The 23,095-nt window shown below is 35.0% G+C and overlaps 1 protein-coding gene and 1 pseudogene across 1 annotated transcript in view; both read right to left on the reverse strand.

The window, feature by feature from the left end:
• Window positions 1–3,830: 3,830 nt before the first annotated feature.
• Window positions 3,831–4,289, reverse strand: LOC107152767 (annotated as a pseudogene).
• A 3,732-nt stretch (window positions 4,290–8,021) lies between these two features.
• Slco1a2 (solute carrier organic anion transporter family member 1A2) overlaps window positions 8,022–23,095 on the reverse strand; it is a 60,121-nt gene continuing 45,047 nt past the window's right edge. Inside the window, exon 15 of the mRNA XM_048787186.1 lies at window positions 8,022–9,190. Coding sequence (XP_048643143.1) covers window positions 8,971–9,190 — 220 coding nt within the window. The 3' untranslated portion in view covers window positions 8,022–8,970. The remainder of the gene's footprint in view (window positions 9,191–23,095) is intronic.

Consider the following 23,095-nt stretch of genomic DNA (forward strand, 5'->3'; position numbering starts at 1 on the left):
TCTAAAGTCTTCTTCAATTTCTTTCATTAGTATTCTGTAGTTTTCATAGTAGAGGTCTTTCACCTCTTTTGTGAGATTGATGCCCAAGTATTTTTTTGAGACTATTGTGAATGGGGTAGTTTTACTAATTTCTCTTTCAGTTGATTCATCACTGATATAAAGGAATGCATTTGATTTACGTATTTTAATTTTATATCCTGCTACTTTGAATTCATTTACTAGTTTTAGAAATTTTCTGGTGCAATATTTTGGATCTTCTATATATGGAATCAAGTCATGGCAAAGAGTAACAGTTTGAGTTCTTCTTTTCCTATTGTATCCTTTTAATTTCTTTTTCCTGTCTAATTTCCTTGGCTAGAGTTCCGAGGATGATGTTGAATACAAGTAAGTGGTGAAAGAGGGCATCTTTGTCCTGTTCCAGTTTTTACAGGGAATGCTTCCAATTTTTCTCCATTTAGAATGATGTTGGCCTGGGGTTTAGCATAGATAGCTTTTACAATGTTGAAGTATGTTCCTACTATCCCTAGTTTTTCTAGGGAAAAACTTTTTATGAAGGAGTGCTGTATTTTGTCAATGCTTTTTCTGCATCTATTGAGATAATCATTTGATTCTATTGATGTGATAAATTAGCAAGGAGAGTGAGGCAAGAGGCATCACAACACCAGACCTTAAACTACAGAGCTGTAGTAACAAAAACAGCTGAGTATTGGCACCAAAATACACACAGAAACCAATGGTAAAGAATAGAAGACACAGAAACAAACCCACATAAATATAGTTATCTCATACTAGACAAATGAACCAAAAATATTCACTGGAGAAAATATAGCCTATTCAACAAATGGTGCTGAGAAAATTAGAAATCCATATGATAACAAAATAAAATTAAACCCCTATCTCTCACCATGCATGAAACTCAGTTCAAAGTGGATCAAAGACTAAAGCACTAGAACAGAGACCCTGTACCTAATGGAAGAAAAAGTAAGCCCAAATCTTCACCATGTTGACTTAGGATCTGACTACCTTAACAAGACTCCCAAAGCACAAGAAGTAAAATTAAGAATCAATAAATGGGATAATTCAAACTAAAAGCTTCTTCTCAGCAAGGAAACAATCAATAACATGAAGAGAGAGCCTACATAATGGAAGAAAAATCTTTATCACATGCACCTCAGATACAGTATAAATCTCCAGGTTATATAAATAACTCAAAAAACAAATAGCCTAATCAATAAATGGGCAAAGGAACTGAACAGACACTTCACAGAAGAAAAAATACAATCAATCAACAATTATATGAAAAACTATTCAACATCTCTATCAACTAGAGAAATGCAAATTCAAATTACCTGAGATTTCATCTCAACTCCAGCCAGAATGGCAATTATCAAGAATAAAAGCAACAAAAAATGTTGGTGAGGATGTGAGGCAAGAGGTACCCTCATACATTGCTGGTAGGACTGCAAATTAGTGTAACCATTACTGGAAGTAGTATGGAGATTCCTCAGGAAACTTGGAATAGAACCACCATTTGACCCAGATATCCCACTCCTTGGTTTATACCCAAAGAACTTAAAGTTAGCATAGTATAGTGTCACAGTCCCATCAATGTTTATAGTTCAACTCACAATAGCTGATCTTCAACAGATGGAATGGATAAAAGAAACTGTGGTACATATACACAATTGAATGTTACTCAGCATTAAAGAAGAATGAAATGATCCAATCTGCAGGTAAATGGATGGAGCTGGAGAATAGCTAAGCAAAATAAGCTAATCCCAAAACACCAAAGGCTGAATGTTTTCTCTGATATGCAGATTCTAATTGGCAATGGGGGCTAGGGAAGAATAGAGGTATTTTGGATCAGGTAGAGGAAAGTGAAGGGAGGGAGAAGGTATAGGGGTAGGAAGGTTAGTAGAATGAAATCAGACATTGTTACCCTATGTGCATATATGACTACATGACCAGTATGAGTGTACATCATGTACAATTAGAAGAATGAGGAGTTATACTCCATTTATGTATGATTTGTCAAAGAGCATTCTATTGTTATATATAGCTAATTAAAAAAAATTAAAGCTCATCTATAAGGGCTACATACTAATTCCAACCATGTGACATTCTGAGAAGGGTAAAAGTAAGGAACCCATAAAAAATATTAGTACTTGCTGGAGACTTTGGGGGGAAAGATGAACACTCCTGGCACAGAGTATTTTTAGGGCAGTGAAACTTTTCTATATGATTCTGTAATGGTGGATACATATGATTATAAGTTTGTGCCAACCAATAGAATGAATAATTCCAAGGGTGAATTCTAAACTATAGATTTTTAGTGAAAATGATATGTTAATATCAGTTGTAACAAACTTTTTAAAAAGTAATAGGGTTTTGCTTGAAATTACTCTGAACCCATTGATAAATATTTGAAGAACTGACATCCTTTCAGGATTTTTAAATAGTATGACTGTCTTTGTTAAAAGGATGTCAGTTATTCAAATAAGGAGCGTGATATAAGTCTTAATTTCTCTGAATAATGTTGTATAGTTTGATGGTAGAGTTGTTAGATACCTGTTGTAAGATTTATTCATTGTATTTTGGTTTTTTTGTGTGTGTGTGTGTGCTTGCCATTAAGTACCAAGGGTCTTTTTTTATTCTCAGTTCTGAAATGGAGTCCTCATACATTGCTGGTGGGACTGCAAATTAGTGCAACCTTTCTGAAAGTAGTATCTGAGTCTGTGACTCAGATAATATGCTACTATTTGAAAATAAAAGGTCCGACCAGCCCCAGTCTTCCCAAGTCTTTAGTCACAAGATCATACTTCATTCACCACACAAGATAATCATGCTGAAGAATTAAGGAGGTACACTGAAGATAAAAGCAAAAAAGGAATAATCTTGCAAGCAGATCATTCCAGTTACTTAAAAAGTTAAGTTTCAGATTAATTTACACAGTAGTGACAAAACTATTTAGTCTCAGTGAAAACAAAGACAGTCATACCATTTAAAAAAGATCAATTCAGAAATACTAATTCAGGCAAGCATGCAAAATTCAGAATATTAAAAAAATGCAAGGCCTGGTTGCACAAATACACTCAGGTGAATTGCAAACAGAAAGGGACACTTAAGGGATCTGCAGACCAGTTCTCTCTTTCTATGAATGAGGAAAGTGAGCAGACACAAACTGGCAAAGCTCATGTGGTGACATCAGGTGCACACAGATCTAACTCCTGGTGCCATCTGCAACCCCATATACTTAAAATAAGGATATAATACCCAGAAGACAGAAGCCCACTAATTTAAATAAAAGATTTTAGGACTGATACAGAGGCAGGAGGTAAAGTTAACACAGCACAGTAGCATACCTCACGTTTCAGAGATGAAATGAACTCTCAAAGATTTAATGCTCCATTTTCTCAAACAATAAAGTTTCTATCCAATTTGCTGATTTATAGTAAAATGTACTAGCTTTAAAAATGTGCACTCTTCACACTTTTTTGCCTAACTTTTAAAACTGAGAATTGGCTGCTTTTAGCCCAAGAAACCTCTGCCATGCATACACTTTAACTGCATGTCTTAGGAATACATGCAATCTGTGATATTTTAGTAACTTATAGTGTATTTATAAAATGAAAAGCTCTATCAAAATACAATTTTCACTAGGAAAAATAAATAAAACAAATGAATGGATCTCCACAAAGCAAACAACAACTTTGGTAGACTTCAGTGTAGGGCAGTCTATAACAAACACATTTACCCTTATTCCCCCAGAGCTGCTCATCTTCCAAGTTAAGAATTTTTAACATTTTTTTTATTATGTTGACATTCGTTTCTCATTCTACATCATCTTCAGCCAAGCTCTGAGCACTCACAATTCTCTAATTGTTGGGAGCTTAGTCAGAAGCATCTGGAACACTTGGTGGTGAAAGAGTTTGCTGTTAACACTTGCAGCCACTGCTGTGGCTGTCCACGAACAGCAGCTGCGTTTGTCAGATGGTCCACACCTTTCTCATATTCACCCTGGGCTAGCAGCTCTTTGCCGAGTTGTATTTCTTCAAGGAAGGACTTCTGAACAGCTTCAGCATCTTTAAGGTCGGTAACTTGGAAAACCCACCTCTTTCCTTGGCAAGCTTCTGTTTCTTTCTTCGGTCCGGATGCCAGTTCTTGAAGTTGGGTTCGCTCCAGTTGGGTCGAAGTAGATGCAGTAGCCAGAGCGCCCCACTCACGCCAGCGGCTACATGAGCCTCGCCACCCTCCGCTCTGTACGCTGGAAGGAGGAACCTGTGTGTGTTTTATGCTACATAAATAGCATGATTTACTAGTATTATTTTCTAAGTATTGATATGTGACAAAAATACACTTGATTTTGTACGCCTTTGTAGCTAGTTAACTTGTTAAAATTAACTTACTAATTGTGATAGTTTATCTGTAGCAACTTTTGGATTTTTTACATACTCAAACTGTAATGCCACTGATATTTTACTTTTTTTTTTATCCTCACTAATTTTAATCCTTTTTCCTCTTGGTTCCTGGCTAGGACATACAGTATAAGGTAGATTGGAAATGGTATAGCAGATACTGTCTTCTCACTCCCTACATCAACAGCAAAGCTTCTAATAGAGCCTATTTAACTAAGTTTGGTGTAGGTTTGGTTTTTTTTGTTTGTTTTGTTTTATTTTGTTTGGTCATGATTGTGTCCTGAAACATATCACATGGAATTTGTTATATTTTTTCTCATTCTAAGTTAATATTTACTTTTTAACCCCATTATGTATTCATAATTTTGATTTTTTTTCTTATATAAGTTCTCGCTTCAAATTTTATAAACCTAAAATGGTGTTTAGCCCTGCACTGAGTGTCCAGCCTCCAGCTGTCTTCCTGCTACCCCATCCTTCATGTTGTTCTTTCATACCTGTACTTATTGCCTCCGGTGTGCAAAACGGCTGCTGCTTCTAAATGGTTAACATCCACAGTTCAGGAAGGAAGAAGGAAAAAGGGCAAAATGTCTCCTCAGAAAGCTTAGTCTTCTTAGATCAGAACAACTTGCAGACCTCTGCCAATATCTCATTGGCTTAAACTATACCCACTACAACTACAGTCACCAGCAAAGAAAACATTGTAGTATTTGGTTCTGTTATTCCCTCAATAAGAATTGGAGTTTTTTCTTTCTCTCCATCATCTCCCATCAACACTTGCATTGGTAGCTTATGAAAAAGCAGGAAATCACCACATATCCATAGTGTATGAAATTACCTAGTACTTTTTTTTGTAACTGTTTTCATTGTATATTTATTGACTCTAATGAAATGACACCAACTTGAATTGTACTTGAACTTTATTGCCTATAACTTGGTTACTACCTTCCTCAGGTATACACCATTAAAACACACATCCTCTATATATCCATGTATTGAAATGAGAAAGTAATTGTTCCATAAACACTCATTGGAGATCCTCAAAATCTAATAATTTGGAGACCGAGTTTCATTTTATTATTATTGTTTTAACTATGTGTACTTTTTATGAAATATTATTTCAAAACCTCAAAGAACATATAGGAAACTAAAATTGAAAGACAAATGCCTTATTCTTTGACCCTCCTCATAATGAGTCTAATGCCCCAGAGACATCTCTTTTAAGTAGTCTTGTTTTTAATTCCTCTGCTAGTGAGCTTCATAATGTTAACATATGTACCCATTAAATTTTAATTTGTCAAGAAACATTTAAATCTATGTTATAACTATGAGGAATGGTTATTCCTTCTTCTTTTTGTATTTCTTTCCCCAACTTTTGATTTTCAAAGTTAATTTTTTAAGATCCTGTAAATATTGATTACGTTTAGAATTATATAACATACATTAATCAGGCACAGTCGAACATACCTATAATCCCAGAGACATGGGAGGCTAAGCAGGAGGATTGCCAGTTCAAGGTTAGCCTCAGCAATTTAGTGAGACACTGCCCCAAAATAAAAAAAAAATGAAAAGGGCTAGGGATGTAGCCCAGTGATAAAGCACGCCTAAATTCAGTCCTTAGTACCAATAGATAATAGAAAGATGATAGATAGATAAAGTACTACTTCTAATACTATTTAACTTTAGATTTCTCTACAATATTAGATAAGAAAATTATAGCCCTAGACTTCTCATGGCCTGTTCTCTTGTAGCTTTCCTACAAATATGTCTTCTGTGACATAATCTCTGTTCTTATGGGATAATGCCAGTTTTCAGGACAAGAACTTCTGAGGCCTCAGAGATGCCACAACAAAGGTCGTGAGAGATCCCCACGCACTCCAACACCCACTCTCTCTGGTCTGCTTGCTCCCATCAAGGGAGAAATGTCAAACGAGTGTCAAGGGAGGACCCTGTGCTATCTCTCCCATGAAATATTATCTCCCCCATGAGGGGTTAGGAGTGAACCCAAAGCACTAGGTCTAGATTCATGTCTCTCTGAGCTATAATGCTCCAGTGAAGAAATTCAAATAGGTAAACTGTGAGCAGAGTAAGACTTAGCTTTCTTTGATCATGTCAAACCTCTCAATAGGGATTAAGGTGTTCCCAATAAATTTCTTTTTCTTTAGTTTGCCTCCATGATGAAGGGTCATGAGGGGACCTAGGTGCCACTCCTCCTAATTTTGACCCTCACATTGTCATCAACACTATCTGCCTTGAATTCATCAGAACTAATCTCATTTTTATTCTTTGTTCCTGTTCATGTAAGTCATCTAAGAAACCCCAGAATTCTAAGTACTCACTCACTTTTTACACTGTGTCCTCAGGACCTCACAGTCCTGTATGTACTCAAACTCCTGAATGAACATTCTCTTCACCAGTGCACATCTAAGAAAAATTTGCTCCCCTCAAAACCTTCTCATGCAGGCGCTATTTACTTTTTCTCACAACTATCCAGGTAAAAGTCCTTGTTCTTCATTTCAGCTTCCAGACTATTTTTCCCACATACAAAAAAAAGCCATTCCAGATTTCATGTCATAAACCTGTAATAGTACACTTCACTTCTGTAGTCATACAAACTCCAAAATTATACACCTCTTATCCATAGATTTTAGATCCTCTCTCATATTTCAACACTATTTCTGTCTTGAATCTCAGATACTTTTAATACATCAGGTGTGTGAAGTCTGAAAAAAATCACAAGCTTAAAATTTAACTTTTAACCTGTTCTACCCAGTCTTTGTCATCTCAGTTTCTTTCTTTTTAAAGGACACACTCATTTAAGAAGTCATATTGGTCTACAAAATTCTGTAGAAAGCCCTTCAATTAAGAGGCTTGTTTTCTGCTGTAGTTTGGATACGGAGTGTCCCCCAAAGACCCATGTGTTAAAAACTTGGTCCTGAGTTTGATAATATTAAGTGGCAGAACCTTCAAGAGGTGGAGCCTAGTGGGAGGAAGTTAGGTCATTGGAGTTGTGCCCTTGGAGGAGCTATTAGGACCCTAAATCCGTCCTGTCTCTTTGTTTCCTAGATAACACAAGGTAAGTAGCTTCTTTTCAACATGGTTCCTGAGGTGTTCCCTTGCCAAAGGCCCATAACAATAGCATCAGTTGACCATGGATTGAAACTTCTGATTCTGTGAATCAAATTTTCCAACCTTTTAAGTTGGTTTATCCTAGATATTTGTTATAGTAACAGGCACCTATATATTTCTTATAATAACACACTGTCCAGTTACCAACTCAGAATCTCCTACCTAAGTTCCAGTTCCTTCTAATTGCATTTAAAATTCCTATACCTTCTTCCACTCTATTCCTTATGGATACTCTCATTTCCTTTATATTCAACACAAATTATCATAGTGTATTGACACCCACTTCTCCCACCCTTCTTTCCTACAATCTCTCTACCTTTAGGGATTTTGACTTTCATTTAAAATGGAGGAAGAATGAGGAGTAGACGAATATGTTCACTTACTGTTTTGAACCAGAGCCCTATATTATTAAAAAGTTTTCATGTACCTCTAAAATCTTTTCATTATTTTTACTCATAAATTAAAAATAACATGAACAGGTTTAGTTTTTCATGGATATGTTGAATTTTATTGACTTCAGTTTCATAAAAGAAGCTACTTTTCAAAAGTATCATTCTCCCAAATAAGTTTTGGAAATTAATGTTTGTGTTCTAACTTAGGATCCAATCAATAACAAACATTGATCTACAAAAGCCTCCTGAACCTGGGAAAATAGTCCTTTGACAATATCTGGTACTACAAGTGGTCTGTAAGAGCTATTTTTCTCATAATGTCCTTCTATCCTTTCATTCAGATACTTATTTTTAAAAAGACTTGAGTTGTTGGATTTAAATTGCTGAAAAAATTCCAACCATATTCACTACATAACTTTTAATAACCTGATTATGTTTGTCAGTATTTTGAACAAAATTAGCAAATATATGACATGAGTAATAAAGGAGAGAATTGATAACAAAAGATGACATAGTAATGAGCAATCTACTTTGAAAATTCATATCTGGAATGAATAGAAATATCAAAGAACAATTACTAAATATACTAAAAAGTTGTAGGCTTACTTCACATGAAAGTAATCAATATGAATAAAATATTTCAAGTTCACATGAAAGGATGAAAATCTCAGTCTCTGAATAACCCCAATATACAAATTTGATAGCATTAAATAGATTTTTAGAATAGAAAAATTTTAGAACTATTTGGAAAAGGAGATGTAGAAAACAGACCCTTTCTTTGAATGAGTTAAAAGAGAAATTGTTGCTTTAACATAAAAAGTAAAGCTGGCTTTAAAATCCTGTTTAGTGGTTGTCATAAATGTCTCCTCTAAAACATCTCAAGTGCTGTTCTGATCCTTCAGACATATAGTGAACACTTTCACCATGAGCAAGTTCTTAAAGATAAGAAAAGTTACCTGCAGTACCTCTAATGATTTTTAAACAATTAAGTTTTATACTGTGTTTTCCACCTCTGGGAAGGCTGATAGAATAGGACATTATAGTTTAGTTTTCATTTCTTCATCATTCAAAACCTTGGAATTTTGTTGAACATCTTTGCACTCTTTTTCTTTCTCTGTAATCTTCGTCACTGCAAGCTCAGTTCCTGAAGGGTCATTTTCACCAGGTAGATGACGTTTTCTCAAAAGAATCAGGATCAAAAAGGCAGGAATAAAACTTAATCCTCTTAGTGCTGCTGGCAATCCAAGGTAGATGTGTCTATTTAAAAAAATATTAATTAACATTAAATCTTACATAGACAATGTGATTAGCTCAAACTAATTTTGTTTATAATTATAGATATTTTATTACCCTAAAAATAGAAATTGTTTTGCATGTCAATCATATAAGCAATTTTTCCAACATTAATTCCAGTGTTTATGTTTTTTAATTTTCTATGCAGAAACTCCAAATTTATTTTCTTCATATCTACCATTTGTTATTTTCATTATTATTTTTCACATTTAATAAAACCTCCAACTTAAATGTAATACTCAAAGTAATAGCAGTTTTATTCTAGTATTTAATAAGAATACTTTCATAGAATCATCATTAATCATGATATATACTCTTGGGGTATTTTTTTAGATGACCTTTATCAGGTCATAAGTAGTGTCATGAAGGAATGAGGTCTGAGAGTGCTGAGACTAATGGTGGCAAACTGCTCAATTTCTGTGGCTCCATCTCCAGTGCAGAACTTGCTGGTTTGACTATTCCCCCCACACTCTGAAGCATCCTGGATGTGCACCAGCCTTGGACATTTTCCATGCTGCTAGGAGCAAAGATTGTAATCCATGGGGCTAAATATATAGCCATCTGGCATGGCCCACATAATGCCAAAAAGCTCAGCTAATAAGAAAGGTTTTCTGTGGCTCAGGAATCAACCACATCACCAGGCATGCAGGATAAGGGCCTCTGGAGAAAGAATGCACATGTCAGGAAATAAGTTCTCAAATCCAAACACACATCTCTGCTAGGAAGAATTTTCGACTCATATTTTCCCCTCTGTCTATTCTATATTATATTATTTTGCTGTTTTTCATGACCTTTTAATCTTATTTTTATTATATTAAATAGGATTTTCTCTTTCTCGTCTACTCTCTCATTTTCCTTCTTTTTGAATTTTGCTTTTTTTTTTAACTTTTCAGTTTATTCTGTAGTATATTTGTCCCGTTCTTTTCTATTACTATGGTGTTGCAGTTGTTTTCAATTTATTTTTACTGTATTTTGATATTTGGTTTGTCTTTATATTGTGGGTATTATTATTGTTTTTTTTTTCTTCTTTGTGAGTGGAGCTCTGACTCAAGCATGGCACCCCAAGCATGTGGGTGGGGGCTTTGTCTCTGAGATACTCTCAGAGCATAGTTGAGAGAAACTCCAACCATGACCTAGTCTCATTCAAACCTTAACGAATGCTTTAAATTAGGATAAATAAATAAATAGCCTGAAGAGACAGAAGCCCCCGTCCCCGAATAATGACTCAGCCTTCTGTATTCATAAAAGAAGGGTTCTGAGGTCCCACTTTTGAAAACTCAATCCCATAGCAACAGACAGATAATAATGACACAATTACTGTGGATACCACATTGTTGACAAAACAGGAAGAATTACCACAGAAGGTGCACCCAGTATACTATGCTATCTACAATACACCAGCCTAAATTATGGGGGGACCCCTATTCTTTCAAGACCTACAGAGGAAGCAGGTCCTTCAAGTTCGAATAGTATGCACTGTATCCAATCTCACCAATCACAATCAGCAAAGCCATGGGAAAATTATACTACTAAATACATTTGTAATAAAATTCAATAGTACACAACAAACTGATAACCTAGGGCACATAATTATCAGAAGGCTATTCTCTAAGACGGCCTTCACATAAAAATAGAAGATATATAAATCCCAATGATAGACAAATATTAACTTAGATATAAATGAAACACAAGAAAATGAGACATCATGACTTCTCCAAAATCTGATAACTCTCGAATAATTGATTCTAAAGATACTGAAGTATAGGAAATGGCAGAGAATTTTTTAAATGATGTTAAAATGATCATTGAATTTAAAGAAGATATCAATAAACAGTTTAATGAGTTAAGGAAGAAAATTAAGGATATGAAGAGCAATTTTAAAAAGAGACAGAGATTCTGAAACAAAATAAAACCCATAAATCTTAAAAATGTAAAGCTCCACAAGCCAAATAAAAAATTTAGCTGAACGCCTCAACAACAGACTAGATCAAGTGATATAAAAAAATATTAAGACTTGAAGATAAACCTGATGAATTATACATTCAGACAATAATCAGGAAAAACAATAAGAATGAACAGGACATACAAAACCTATGGGTCATGAATAAAAGACCAAATGTAGATGATGTGATGGTGCATGCCTGTAATCCCAGTGGCTTGGGAAGCTGAGGCAGAAGGATCTCAAGTTCAAAGCCAGACTCAGCAACAGCAAGGCACTGAGCAACTCAGTGAGACTCTGTCTCTAAATAAAATATGAAATAGGGCTGGGGTTGTGGCTCAGTGGTTGAGTGTCCCTGAATGCAATCCCCAGTACCCGCCCCCGCCCCCACAAAAAAAAGAGACCAAAATGTACTGATCCCATGTACAGATAAAGGAGCAGAGGTAAAAGCTAAAGACATAAACAATTTATTCAGTGAAATAATAGAAAATTTCTGAAATCTTGGGATGGATATGGATGCCTGGGAACAGGAGACATCTAGAAACCTAAATAGACATGATGAGAAAAGAACCTCTTCACAATAAAACATAATTAAACTGCCCAAAATACAAAACAAAAAAAGAATATTGAAAGCTGTAAGAGAGAAGTTCCAGGTCATGTATGAAGGCAAACCCATCAGAATAATAGATTTATCAACAGAAACTTTAAAGGCCAAGAAGACATGGGATGATAGACAGCAAGTCTAAAAGAAAATAACTTCTAACCTAGACTACTGCATCAAGCAAAATTATCCTTCAGAATAATTTTAATAATAATAATAATAATATAATTATTATTTAAATAATGATTTAAATTATTTAAATAGTTAAAACTAAATAAAGATCTTCCAAAATCAGCATTAACTAAATAACTTCATGACCACTAAACTAGTATTACAGAATGTACTTAAAGGAATTCTGTACTCAGAATATAAAGCATGATAAACAATCACAAAAGCACAGAGAAGAATAAATCTCACTAGAATAATTATTTTCTACTCTAGAAGAGTAGAAAAACAAATGAGAATTAGGAAATAAACATTATTAACTCAATAAACCATTAAAACTCTTAAGATGGATATAGAAGAAAGAAATGAACATATGGTATTCAAAGCAACCAGAAGAAAAACAACAAAATGACAGGAATTAGTACATACCTTTTTAAAATAATCTTGAATGTAAATGGTCTTAATTCTCCAATTAAAAGATGCAGGCTGGCTGATTAGATTAAGAACAAAGATCCAACAATTTTGTTTTTCTACAAGAAACTCACCTCACTATGGCAAAGATTTTCCAAACTATATCATGTTATACCATAAGGCAAGTCTTAACAAATACAAAAACAAACAAAAAACAAAAATAATTTCCTTCAACTTTCCAGATAATATTGGGATAAGCTTCATATTAATATAAAGAGACATAAATTACAGTAGATGGGGTAGAGAAAGAAGATGGGAGGGGAGGAGAGGGGATGGGGGATAGGAAGGGAATAGGAAAGGCAGCAAAATACAACAGACACTAGTATGGCAGTATGTATAAACATGGATGTGTAACCAATGTGATTCTGCAATCTGTACACATGGTAAAAATGGGAATTCATAACCCATTTGAATCAAATGTATGAAATATTGTTAGGGTCTGTAAACAAGTCAAGATGGCGCCTGACATTTTGCCAGAGGGAGTGGTTTGTGAAGTAACGCCAGCGAGCCATTAAGTGTGGAGATTTCTTATTGGTTGACTGCTGTATCTAGTTTATGTTAATTAAGATAAGCTGTGTGTAATTATGTATATATACCCCTACTGTCCTACAATAAACAGCTCCCACTCCAGCTGTATCAACCTTCACAAGTTCCTCGTCACCCCCNATAAATTTAGAATTTGATACTGCTGCTTCCCTCAAGGCTTCCTGCCCTTCCCCACCCCCACCCCCACCCCCCGTTAGTTTGCTGCAGGCCAGACTGCGGCAAAATATGATATGTCAAGAGCATTGTAATGTCTTGAACAGCCAATTAAAAAAAAGAAACTGTACTAAGACATGGAGATTAAAGAATAGGCTTTTAAACAAAAACCAAACCAACCAAACAAAAATGAGCCACGGAAGAAATCTGAGGAAATTCTGAAATTCCTAGACTTGGACAAAAATGGAAACACAACATATCAGAATATGTGGAATACAATTAAAATAGTACCAAGAGAGAAATTTTTAGCTATGGGTGCCTACTTAAAAAACAAACAACTGTGAGATCTTTTTCAAATAAATAAGCTAATAATGCAACCTTAAGGTCCTAGAAAACAAGAATAAAGCAAAACCAAACATAATAGAAGGAAAGAAATACTAAAAATCAGAGATAAACTAAATAAAATAGAACAATACAAAGGATCAATGAAACAAAATGATGGTTTTTAAAATAAATAAATAAGCAAACAAGTTCTACAAACTCTTAGCCAAAGTAATCAAAAGAGAGAGAAGACCAAAATAAAAAAAAAATAGAGACAAACAGGAATATTATAACAGATACCACTAAACTACAGATTATTATGAGAAACTATTTTGAAAGAACATATTCCAATAAAACAGAAAACAGAAATTGACTAATTTCTATGTACATATGACCTACCAAATTGAATCAAGAGGATATTAAAAACCTAAAAATATCAACAACAAGCTATGAGACTGAATTAGTAATAATAATGTTTCCCAAAAAAAGAAAAATCAGAAGACTGAATTTTGCCAGATTTTTAAAGAACCAACATTAGTGCTCCTCAAACTGTTCTTTAAAATGGATATAAAAGGAATCCTTCCAACTCATTCTATAAAGCCAGTATTACTCTGCTATCAAATCCTAATAAGAACACACAGAAAAAGAAAACTGGGGACAAATATCCTTGATAAACATAGATTTAAATATCCTCAGTAACATACTTAGAAATCAAGTTCAACAATCTATTTAAAAGATCATACACTATGATAAAATTGGTTTCATTCCAGAGATGCAAGGATGATTTAATACACATAAGTCATTATATGCAATATATCATTTAAATACAATCAAAGATAAAAACCACACTATCATCTCAACAGATGCAGAAAAAGTCTTTGAGAAAATTCAACATCCATTCATGATAAGTCCTGAACAAACTAGGTAAAAAAGGATCACAACTAAACATAATGGCTCCATATTACAAAGCCATAGCCAACATCACTCTGCATGGGGAAAAATAAAGCATTTCTCCCCAAATAAGAAACGAGACAATGTATCCACTCTCACCACCCCTATTCAATATAGTATTTGAAATTTTTTTTCAGAGCAATCAGGCAAGAAAAAGAAATAACAGAGATATAAATAGAAAAGGAAAAGATCAAATAACCCCTGTTTATAGATTACATGATTCTATACTTAGAAGGTACTTAAAGATCCCACCAAAAACTTAAAACTGATAAACAAATTCAGCAAAGTAGCAGGCTACAAAATTAACATACAAAAATTAGTAGTTTTTCTATACAGCAATAAATAACTCACTGAGAAAGAAATCAGTAAAACAACCCCATGAACAATAGCCTAAAAAAATACCTAGGAATAAATTTAATCAAGGAAGCAAAAGAACTCTACAATGAAAATTATCAAACCCTGAAGAATTAAATGGAAGAAGACACAAGAAGACAAAAAGATCTCCATGTTCATAGATTGGGAGAATTAACGTCTCCAAAATTGCCATACTGGTAAAAGAAATCTACAGATTAAATGCAATCTCCATCAAAATATCAAATTGGAAGTGCAGCTGGTCATTCTTTGAAGAACTAGAAAAAATAATCCTAAAATTCAAATGAAAGCAAAAAAGATTTCAAATAGCCAAAACAATCCTGAGCAAAAACAGCAACCTTGGTGACATCACAATAATAAATTTCAAAATATACTACAGAGAGACAGTAATAAAAACACCAATGCACCAAGGGGATGTACTAGAGGACCTATAAATAAACCCATGCATCTATGACTATGTGGTTCTCAAAACTGGCATCAAAACACATTGAAGAATAGACAGCCTCTTTAGCAATAATACTGAGAAAACTAGACATCCACATGTAGAAGATTCCAACTATATCCCTCTATACAAAAATCAATTCAAAATGGGTCAGAAACCTTAATATAAGTCCTGAACATTTGAAACTACTAGAGAAAAACATAGAGGAAACATTTAAAGATGTAGACACAGGTAACAATTTCCTGAATAGGGCTCTAATAGCTCAGGAATAAAAGTAGTATTGACAAATGGGATTACATCAAATTAAAAAGCTTCTGCAGCATCAGTGTGTGTCTCCCAACTACTCGCCCAAGTAGGAGTACCGGGTACTTGAGTGGGATCACCATCGGCATCAGCACTCACACATAATTTCCGGCCACCCACTCGAGCAAAAATCAGACGCCCATGCAGGACACCTGGCAGCTTCCCATGCGCAGGAACTCTGGCTGCCACTCCCCTGTGGACTCCCATCTACCGAGTCGCCTTCATCTTGGGACACCGCAGCAGCGGAGATACTAAGCTCCGTGGCCTGCCTGCACTCAAGGGAGAATTTCACACAGGCTCTGAAGTCAACCGACAGCCACAAGTTGCACACTACAGAGCACAGAGCTCATCTCTCAACTCATCATCCAACGCCATCGCCCAGCTCCCCTCACCAACTCGACAGCCCATTGCTGAAAGCAATCACCTCAATCTTTGGTCACTTTCATCACCATCTTTGGGGGGGGGGCAACTCCCAGTATGGAAGTGTAGCTGGCCAGGTACCCAGTTTCTAACTCCCCCCTCTCCCCAATAGCCACTAACCAGGCACAATGAGTGCTCAAAACAAAATAGCTCTCAGCAGGGCAGGTGTGCAGTGCACCCAAAGCACCATGCTAAAGAGCCCTGGAGAGAATGGTCCTCATTTGGAAGTAGAAAGGGAAAGGATGAGTGTTGTAAAGTTTAGAGGTTAACACAGAGACCAGGAACTGGGAGGTCTTCAGGAGAGATAAGAAGATAAGACCAGGTGCTCACATCACATGAGTAGGCCCAAAAAGAGATCCTTGAGATGCAGTCTCCCATCAGAGACCTGCAGGAGCCACACCCCACTTCCAGATCCCCTCCAACCAAGACCAGCCTTACCGCCCTGGTTACCTTCACCATCCTGAGGGTGGAGATACCAGGTAACCGACCTACCCCACCTATTGGATGAGAAGGGAAGCAGGAAAGATACTGACCTCCAACCAAAACAATCCCTATTTCTCCCTTCTAGATTCTTGTTTTTCCTTCTCCCTCTCTATTCTCCCGTCCTCACATACCCAACATATGTGAAACCAAGTATTTTGCATGAAGTAGGATTTTGAGGACTGGGACGTCTGAATAGTATATTACAGTTGTGTTGTATATTCTTCTTGTTTTCTCTTTTTTTCTTTCCGCCAATTTTTACTATTTGAACTTTTTTTAAATTTTTCTTTATATATGTGTGTTTGTTTTATGTAACTCTACTGTCTTCCCACTTACTTGTCTACCCAAAATTACTTCCTCTCTCTTCTCCTGCTTCTAATCTTGGTTTTTAGATTTCTCTTTCACACTTCCTAAGATATAATAACTCTATATCTTCACCTCCTACCTCCTCAGTATATCATTCTACTCCTCTCTCCAGTTCTTTGTCCACCATCAGAAACTGTAAAACCTTTTACAAACCTACTGAACATATTGTAGATAATAATTGAATTCACCATTTCTGTACATTATGACCAAACTGTAAACATCTTAATAGTGAATATTTGTTTTTAGGGTGTACATTGTTTATATTGGGATCTGTTAACATTGTTCTTCACCTCAAAGGAGAAGTATTGGAACCCTACAGGGTAACTATAAGCCTATAGGGTAAATACAGTAATGCCTCAGATCCACAGTGCTAGAAGGGAAGACACACAAGCAATATGAAAAGACAAGGAAAGAAGGTGCCCCAAATAAATGAAGAAACCACATTCTTAGAATCCATAGCCAGCACAGCTGAAGAAATAACAGAGAAGGAGTTCAGGATACACATAATTTAAAATGTTCTGAAAATTAAAGGATGATATAAGAGAACAAGTTCAGGCAGCAAAAGATCACTTTGATAAAGAGGTACGTAAACAAATACAGGAAGCAAAAGATTACTTCAATAGGGAGATAGAGGTTCTAAAAAAAAGAAATCCTTGAAATGAAAGAAATAATAAACTAAATTAAAAGTTCAATTGAAAGCATCACCAACTGATTAGACTACTTGGAAGACAGAACCTCAGACAGTGAAGAAAAAAATATATAATTTTGAAAAGAATGTAGACCACATAGTGAAAATGGTAAGAAACAATAAGCAGAACATTCAAGAAATATGGGATAGCATTAAAAGACCAAATTTAAGAATTATTGGGATAGAGGAATGCCGCAGTCTGGCTGGGCACAAAATCACGAGCCACCACACAGCTTGTAGATTCAAACAGCAACTCTTTATTCCCGAACTCACACCAGCCGTCTACAATCACGTTCTGGGGAAATCCACATTCTCTGCCCAAATCCACCCCCACTGGGCTTCTGTCTCCCAAAAAATACTGTCTAAATCCCGTGAGAACTCAAGGGGAACTCAGGCAGCAGGATACGCCCTATTCCCAGCAGGAATAACCTTAAACCTGGAACCACCCTAAACCCGGATTATCCTAAACCAGGAACGCCCTAAACCCGGATCCGCCCTGGTCCTTGAGCAAGGTCACCTTAGATGCAATGTCACTGCAAAATGTCCTATTTCCACGAGTCCTTCCACTAAGCAACATGGGGTATGCTGGCAAGGAAATTGTCATACCTACTTGGCTAATGGCTCCCAGCAGAGGAAGGCATAGAGTTACAAAAAAAGGAATGAGCAATCTATTTAATGAAATGATATCAGAAAATTTTCCAAATATGAAGAATGAATTGGAAAACAAAATTCAAGAGGCTTACAAGATGCCAAGTGTACAAAGTCACAACAGATCCACACTAAGTCACATTATAATAAAAATGCCTAACATACAGAATAAGGAGAGAATATTAAAAGCCATGAGAGAAAGGAATCAGATTACATATAGAGGGAAAGCAATTAGATTATGTGCAGGATTTTCAACCCAGACCCTGAAAGCTAGAAGATCCTGGAACAACATAAATCAAACTCTGAAAGACAATGAATGCCAACTAAGAACCTTATATCCAGCAAAATTAAGCATTAGATTTGATGATGAAATAAAGATCTTCCAGATAAACAAAAGTTAAAAGAATATACAACATGAAAGCCTACACTACAGAACATACTCAGCAAAATATTCCATGAAGAGGAATTGAAAAACAACAATGAAAATCAGCAAAGGGAGGTATTACACTAAAGGAAAAACCAGTCAAAGTAGAATCCAAGTTAAATACCAAAAATAAACAAGAATGGCTGGGAATACAAATCATTCCTCAAATAATAACCCTGAATGTTAATGGCCTAAACTTACCAATCAAAAGACATAAACTGGCAGATTGGATTTAAAAAAAAAAAAAGACTCAACAAAAATGCTGCTTCCAAGAGACTCATAGGAAAAGACATCCACAGACTGAAGGTGAAAGGTTGGGAAAAATCATATCACTCACATGGGCTGCAAAAGGAAACAGGGGTTTCCATCCTCATATCAAGTAGAATTCAAGCCAAAGTTAATCAAAAGGGATAAAGAAGGTTATTTCATATTGCTTAAGGGAACCATTCATCATCACCAAGACATAACAAAAATAAATTTATATGCCCCAAACAATGGAGCATCTACATTCATCAAACGTTTCTCAAGTTCAAGAGTCAAATAGACCACAACACAATAATTATGGGTGACTTTAACATTTTAACATACCTCTTTCGCCACTGGATATATCTTCCAAGAAGAAATTACAGAGAAGGAGTTCAAGATGCACATTATTAGCTGAACAAAGAAACTATAGAACTCAATAATACAATCAATAACTTAAACTTAACAGACATATATAAATATTTCATCCATCAACAAGTGAATACACTTTCTTCTCAGCAGCACATGGCTCCTTCTCTAAAATAGATTAAATATTATGCCACAAAGCAACTCTTAGCAAATACAAAGAAGTAGAGATACTATCTTGCACTCTATCAGATCATAATGAAATGAAATTAGAAATCAATGATAAAATAAAAAATAGAAGCTACTCCAACATCTGGAGACTAAATTATATGCTACTGAATGAACAACAGGTTGCAAAAGATATCAAAGGAGAAGATTAAAAAATTCTTAGAAGTTAATGAGAACACAGATACAATGTATCAAAATCTCTGGGACACTATGAAGGCAGTTCTAAGAGGAAAGTTCATTGCATGGAGTTCATTCCTTAAAAGAAGAAAAAGTCAACAAATAAATGACCTAACATTCCATCTCAAAGCCCTAGAAAAGAAGAACAAATCAACACCCAAAACAGTAGAAGACAGGAAATAATTAAAATCAGAGCTGAAATCAATGAAATTGGAAGAAAAGAAATAATTGAAAAATTGACAAAAAGTTGATTCTTTGAAAAAATAAAACTGACAAACCCTTAGCCATGCTAACAAAGAGAAGGAGAGACACAACTCAAATTACTAACGTCCATGATGAAAAAGGAAATATCACAACAGACACTACAGAAATACAGAAGATAATTAGAAATTATTTTTAAAACTTGTACTCCAGTAAAATAGTAAATATTGAAGGCATTGGCAAATTTCTATAGTCATATGATTTGACCAATTGAATCAGGATGATATACACAATTTAAACAGATCAATTTCAAGTGACGAAATAGCAGACACCATCAAAAGTGTACTAATCAAGAAAAGCCCAGGACAGGAAGGATACCCAGCCTAGTTCTACAAGACCTTTAAAGAACTAATACCAATACTCTTCAATTTATTTCAGAAAATAGAAAAAGGGGGAGCACTTCCAAACTCATTCTTTGAGGCCAATATCACCCTGATTCTAAAACCAGGCAAAGACACATCAAAGAAAGAAAACTTCAGACCAATATCGCTAATGAACATAGATGCAAAAATTCTCAATAAAATTCTGGAAAATCAAATACAAAAACATACCAAAAAGATAGTGTACCACAATCAAGTGGTGTTCATCCCATGGATGCAAGATTGCCTCAACATATGGGAATCAATAAATGTAATTCATCACGTCAATAGACTTAAAGATAAGAACCAAATGAGCATCTCAATAGATGCAGAAAAAACATTTGACAACATAGAGCACCCCTTAATGTTCAAAACACTAGGGATAACTGGAGCATATCTCAACATTGTAAAAGCTACCTATGCTAAGCCCCAGGCCAACAGCATACTAAATGAAGACAAATTGAAAGCATTCCCTCTAAAAACTGGAACAAGACAGGAATGCCTCTTTCACCGATTCTATTTAACATAATTCTTGAAACACTGGCCAGAGCAATTAGACAGACAAAAGAAATTAAAGGGATATGGATCAGAAAAGAAGAACTCAAATTAGCATTATTTGCTGACAGTATGATTCTATACCTAAAAGACCCCCAAAAAATTCCACAAGAAAACTTCTAAAACTAGTAAATGAATTCAGCAAAGTATTGGGATACAAAATCAACACTCATAAATCAAAGACATTTCTGTATACCAGTGACAAATCCTCTAAAAGTTAAATGAGAAAAACTACTCCATTTACAATAGCCTCAAAAAAATACTTGGGAATCAAGCTAACAACATAGGTGGAAGACCTTTACAATGAAAACTATAGAATTCTAAAGAAAGAAATTAAAGAAGACCTTAGAAGATGGAAAAATCTCCCTTGTTCTTGGATAGGCAGAATTACTTTTGTCAAAATGACCATATTACCAAAAGCATTATATATGTTTAATGCAATTCCAATCAAAACCCCAATGACATTTCCCATAGAAATAGAAAAATCAGTCATGAAATTCATCTGGAAAAATAAGAGACCCAGAATACCCAAAGCAATCCTTAGCAGGAAGAGTGAAGCAGGTAGCATCACTATTCCAGACCTTAAACTATATAACAGAGCACTAGTAACAAAAACAATATGGTGTTGGCACCAAAACAGACTGGTAGACCAATGGTACAGAATAGAGGATACAGAGACAAACCTACATAATTATGGTTATCTTATATTAGACAACGGTACCAAAAACATACATTGGAGAAAAGATAGCCTCTTCAACAAATGGTACTGGGAAAACTGAAAAGCCATATTCAACAAAATGAAATTGTATGAGTGTGCCTTTCTCCCCACATCCTTGCCAACACTTATTGTTGTTTGTATTCTTAATAGCTGCCATTCTGACTGGAGTGAGATGAAATATTAGAGTAGTTTTGATTTGCAATTCTCTAATTGCTAGAGATGTTGAACATTTTTTCATATATTTATTGATTGATTGTATATTACCTTCTGAGAAGTGTCTATTCAGTTCCTTGGTCCATTATTGATTGGGTTATTTGTGTTTTTAGTGTTTAGATTTTTGAATTCTTTATATACCCTAGAGATTAGTGCTATATCTGATGTGCAAGTGGTAAAAATGTGCTCCTAAGCTTTGGGCTCTCTATTCACCTCACTGATTGTTTCTTTTGCTGAGAAGAAGCTTTTTAGTTTGAATCAATTTCATTTATTAATTCTTGATTTTAATTCTTGTACTACAGGAGTCTTATTAAGGAAGTAGAGACCTAATCTGACATGATGGAGATTTGGGCCTATTTTTTCTTCTATTAGATACAAGGTCTCTGGTTTAATTCCTAGGTCCTCGATCCACTCTGAGTTGAGTTTTGCACTCATACATTGCTGGTAGAACTGCAAAATGGTGCAGCCAATCTGGAAAGCAGTATGGAAATTCCTTGGAAAACTGGGAATAGAACCACCTTTTGACCCAGTTATCCCACTCCTCAGTCTATATCCAAAGGACTTAAAAACAGCATACTATAGAGACACAGCCACATCAATGTTTATAACAGCACAATTCACAATGACTAAACTGTGGAACCAACCTAGATGCCTTCAGTTGATGAATGGATTAAAAATGTGATATATACATACATACATACATATACATACACACACAATAATATTACTCAGCAATAAAAGAGAATAAAATCATGGCATTTGCAGGTAAATGGGTGAATTTGGAGAATATAATACTAAGTGAAGTTAGCCAATCCCAAAAAACCAAATGCCAAATATTTTCTCTGATATAAGGAAGATGATTCATAGTGAGATAGGGAGCAGGAACATGAGAAGAATAGATGAACTCTAAATTGGGGAGAGGGGTGGGAGGGGAAGGGAGGTTGGCATGGAGTAGAAAAGACAATGGAATGAGATGGATATCATTACCATAAGTACATATATGAAGACACAAATGGTGTGAATATACTTTGTATACAACTAGATATTTAAAAAATTGTACTCCATATGTGCAATATGAAGTATAATGCATTCTGCTGTCAAATTAGAATTTAAAAAATTTTTAAATGTGGATATTTAAATATTATTGGAGTTTTGCTACAAATTATCAATTTTGTACTCTTAAATAAACCATTTTATGTATTATAATGTATTTAATTCTTCACATCCAAGAAATCACTTAAATTAAAAATATTTTAAGATGCAGCAGATACAAAGCATATTTGTTCTTCAAATGTAGATCAAAAACTATTTTAATGTAGTTCTTTATAGGTTTTGTCTTTAATGTTTTAATTTTTTTTCAATTAAAAGAAGGTATTTTCCAGGATGAATAGGAAAATCCAAATACATACCACATATTAGGTGATTCACACTTCTTCCTAATACATTTTCTCTATATCAC

Source organism: Marmota marmota, unplaced genomic scaffold (genome assembly GCF_001458135.2).
Source record: "Marmota marmota marmota unplaced genomic scaffold, marMar, whole genome shotgun sequence".
Lineage (NCBI taxonomy): Eukaryota > Metazoa > Chordata > Mammalia > Rodentia > Sciuridae > Marmota > Marmota marmota.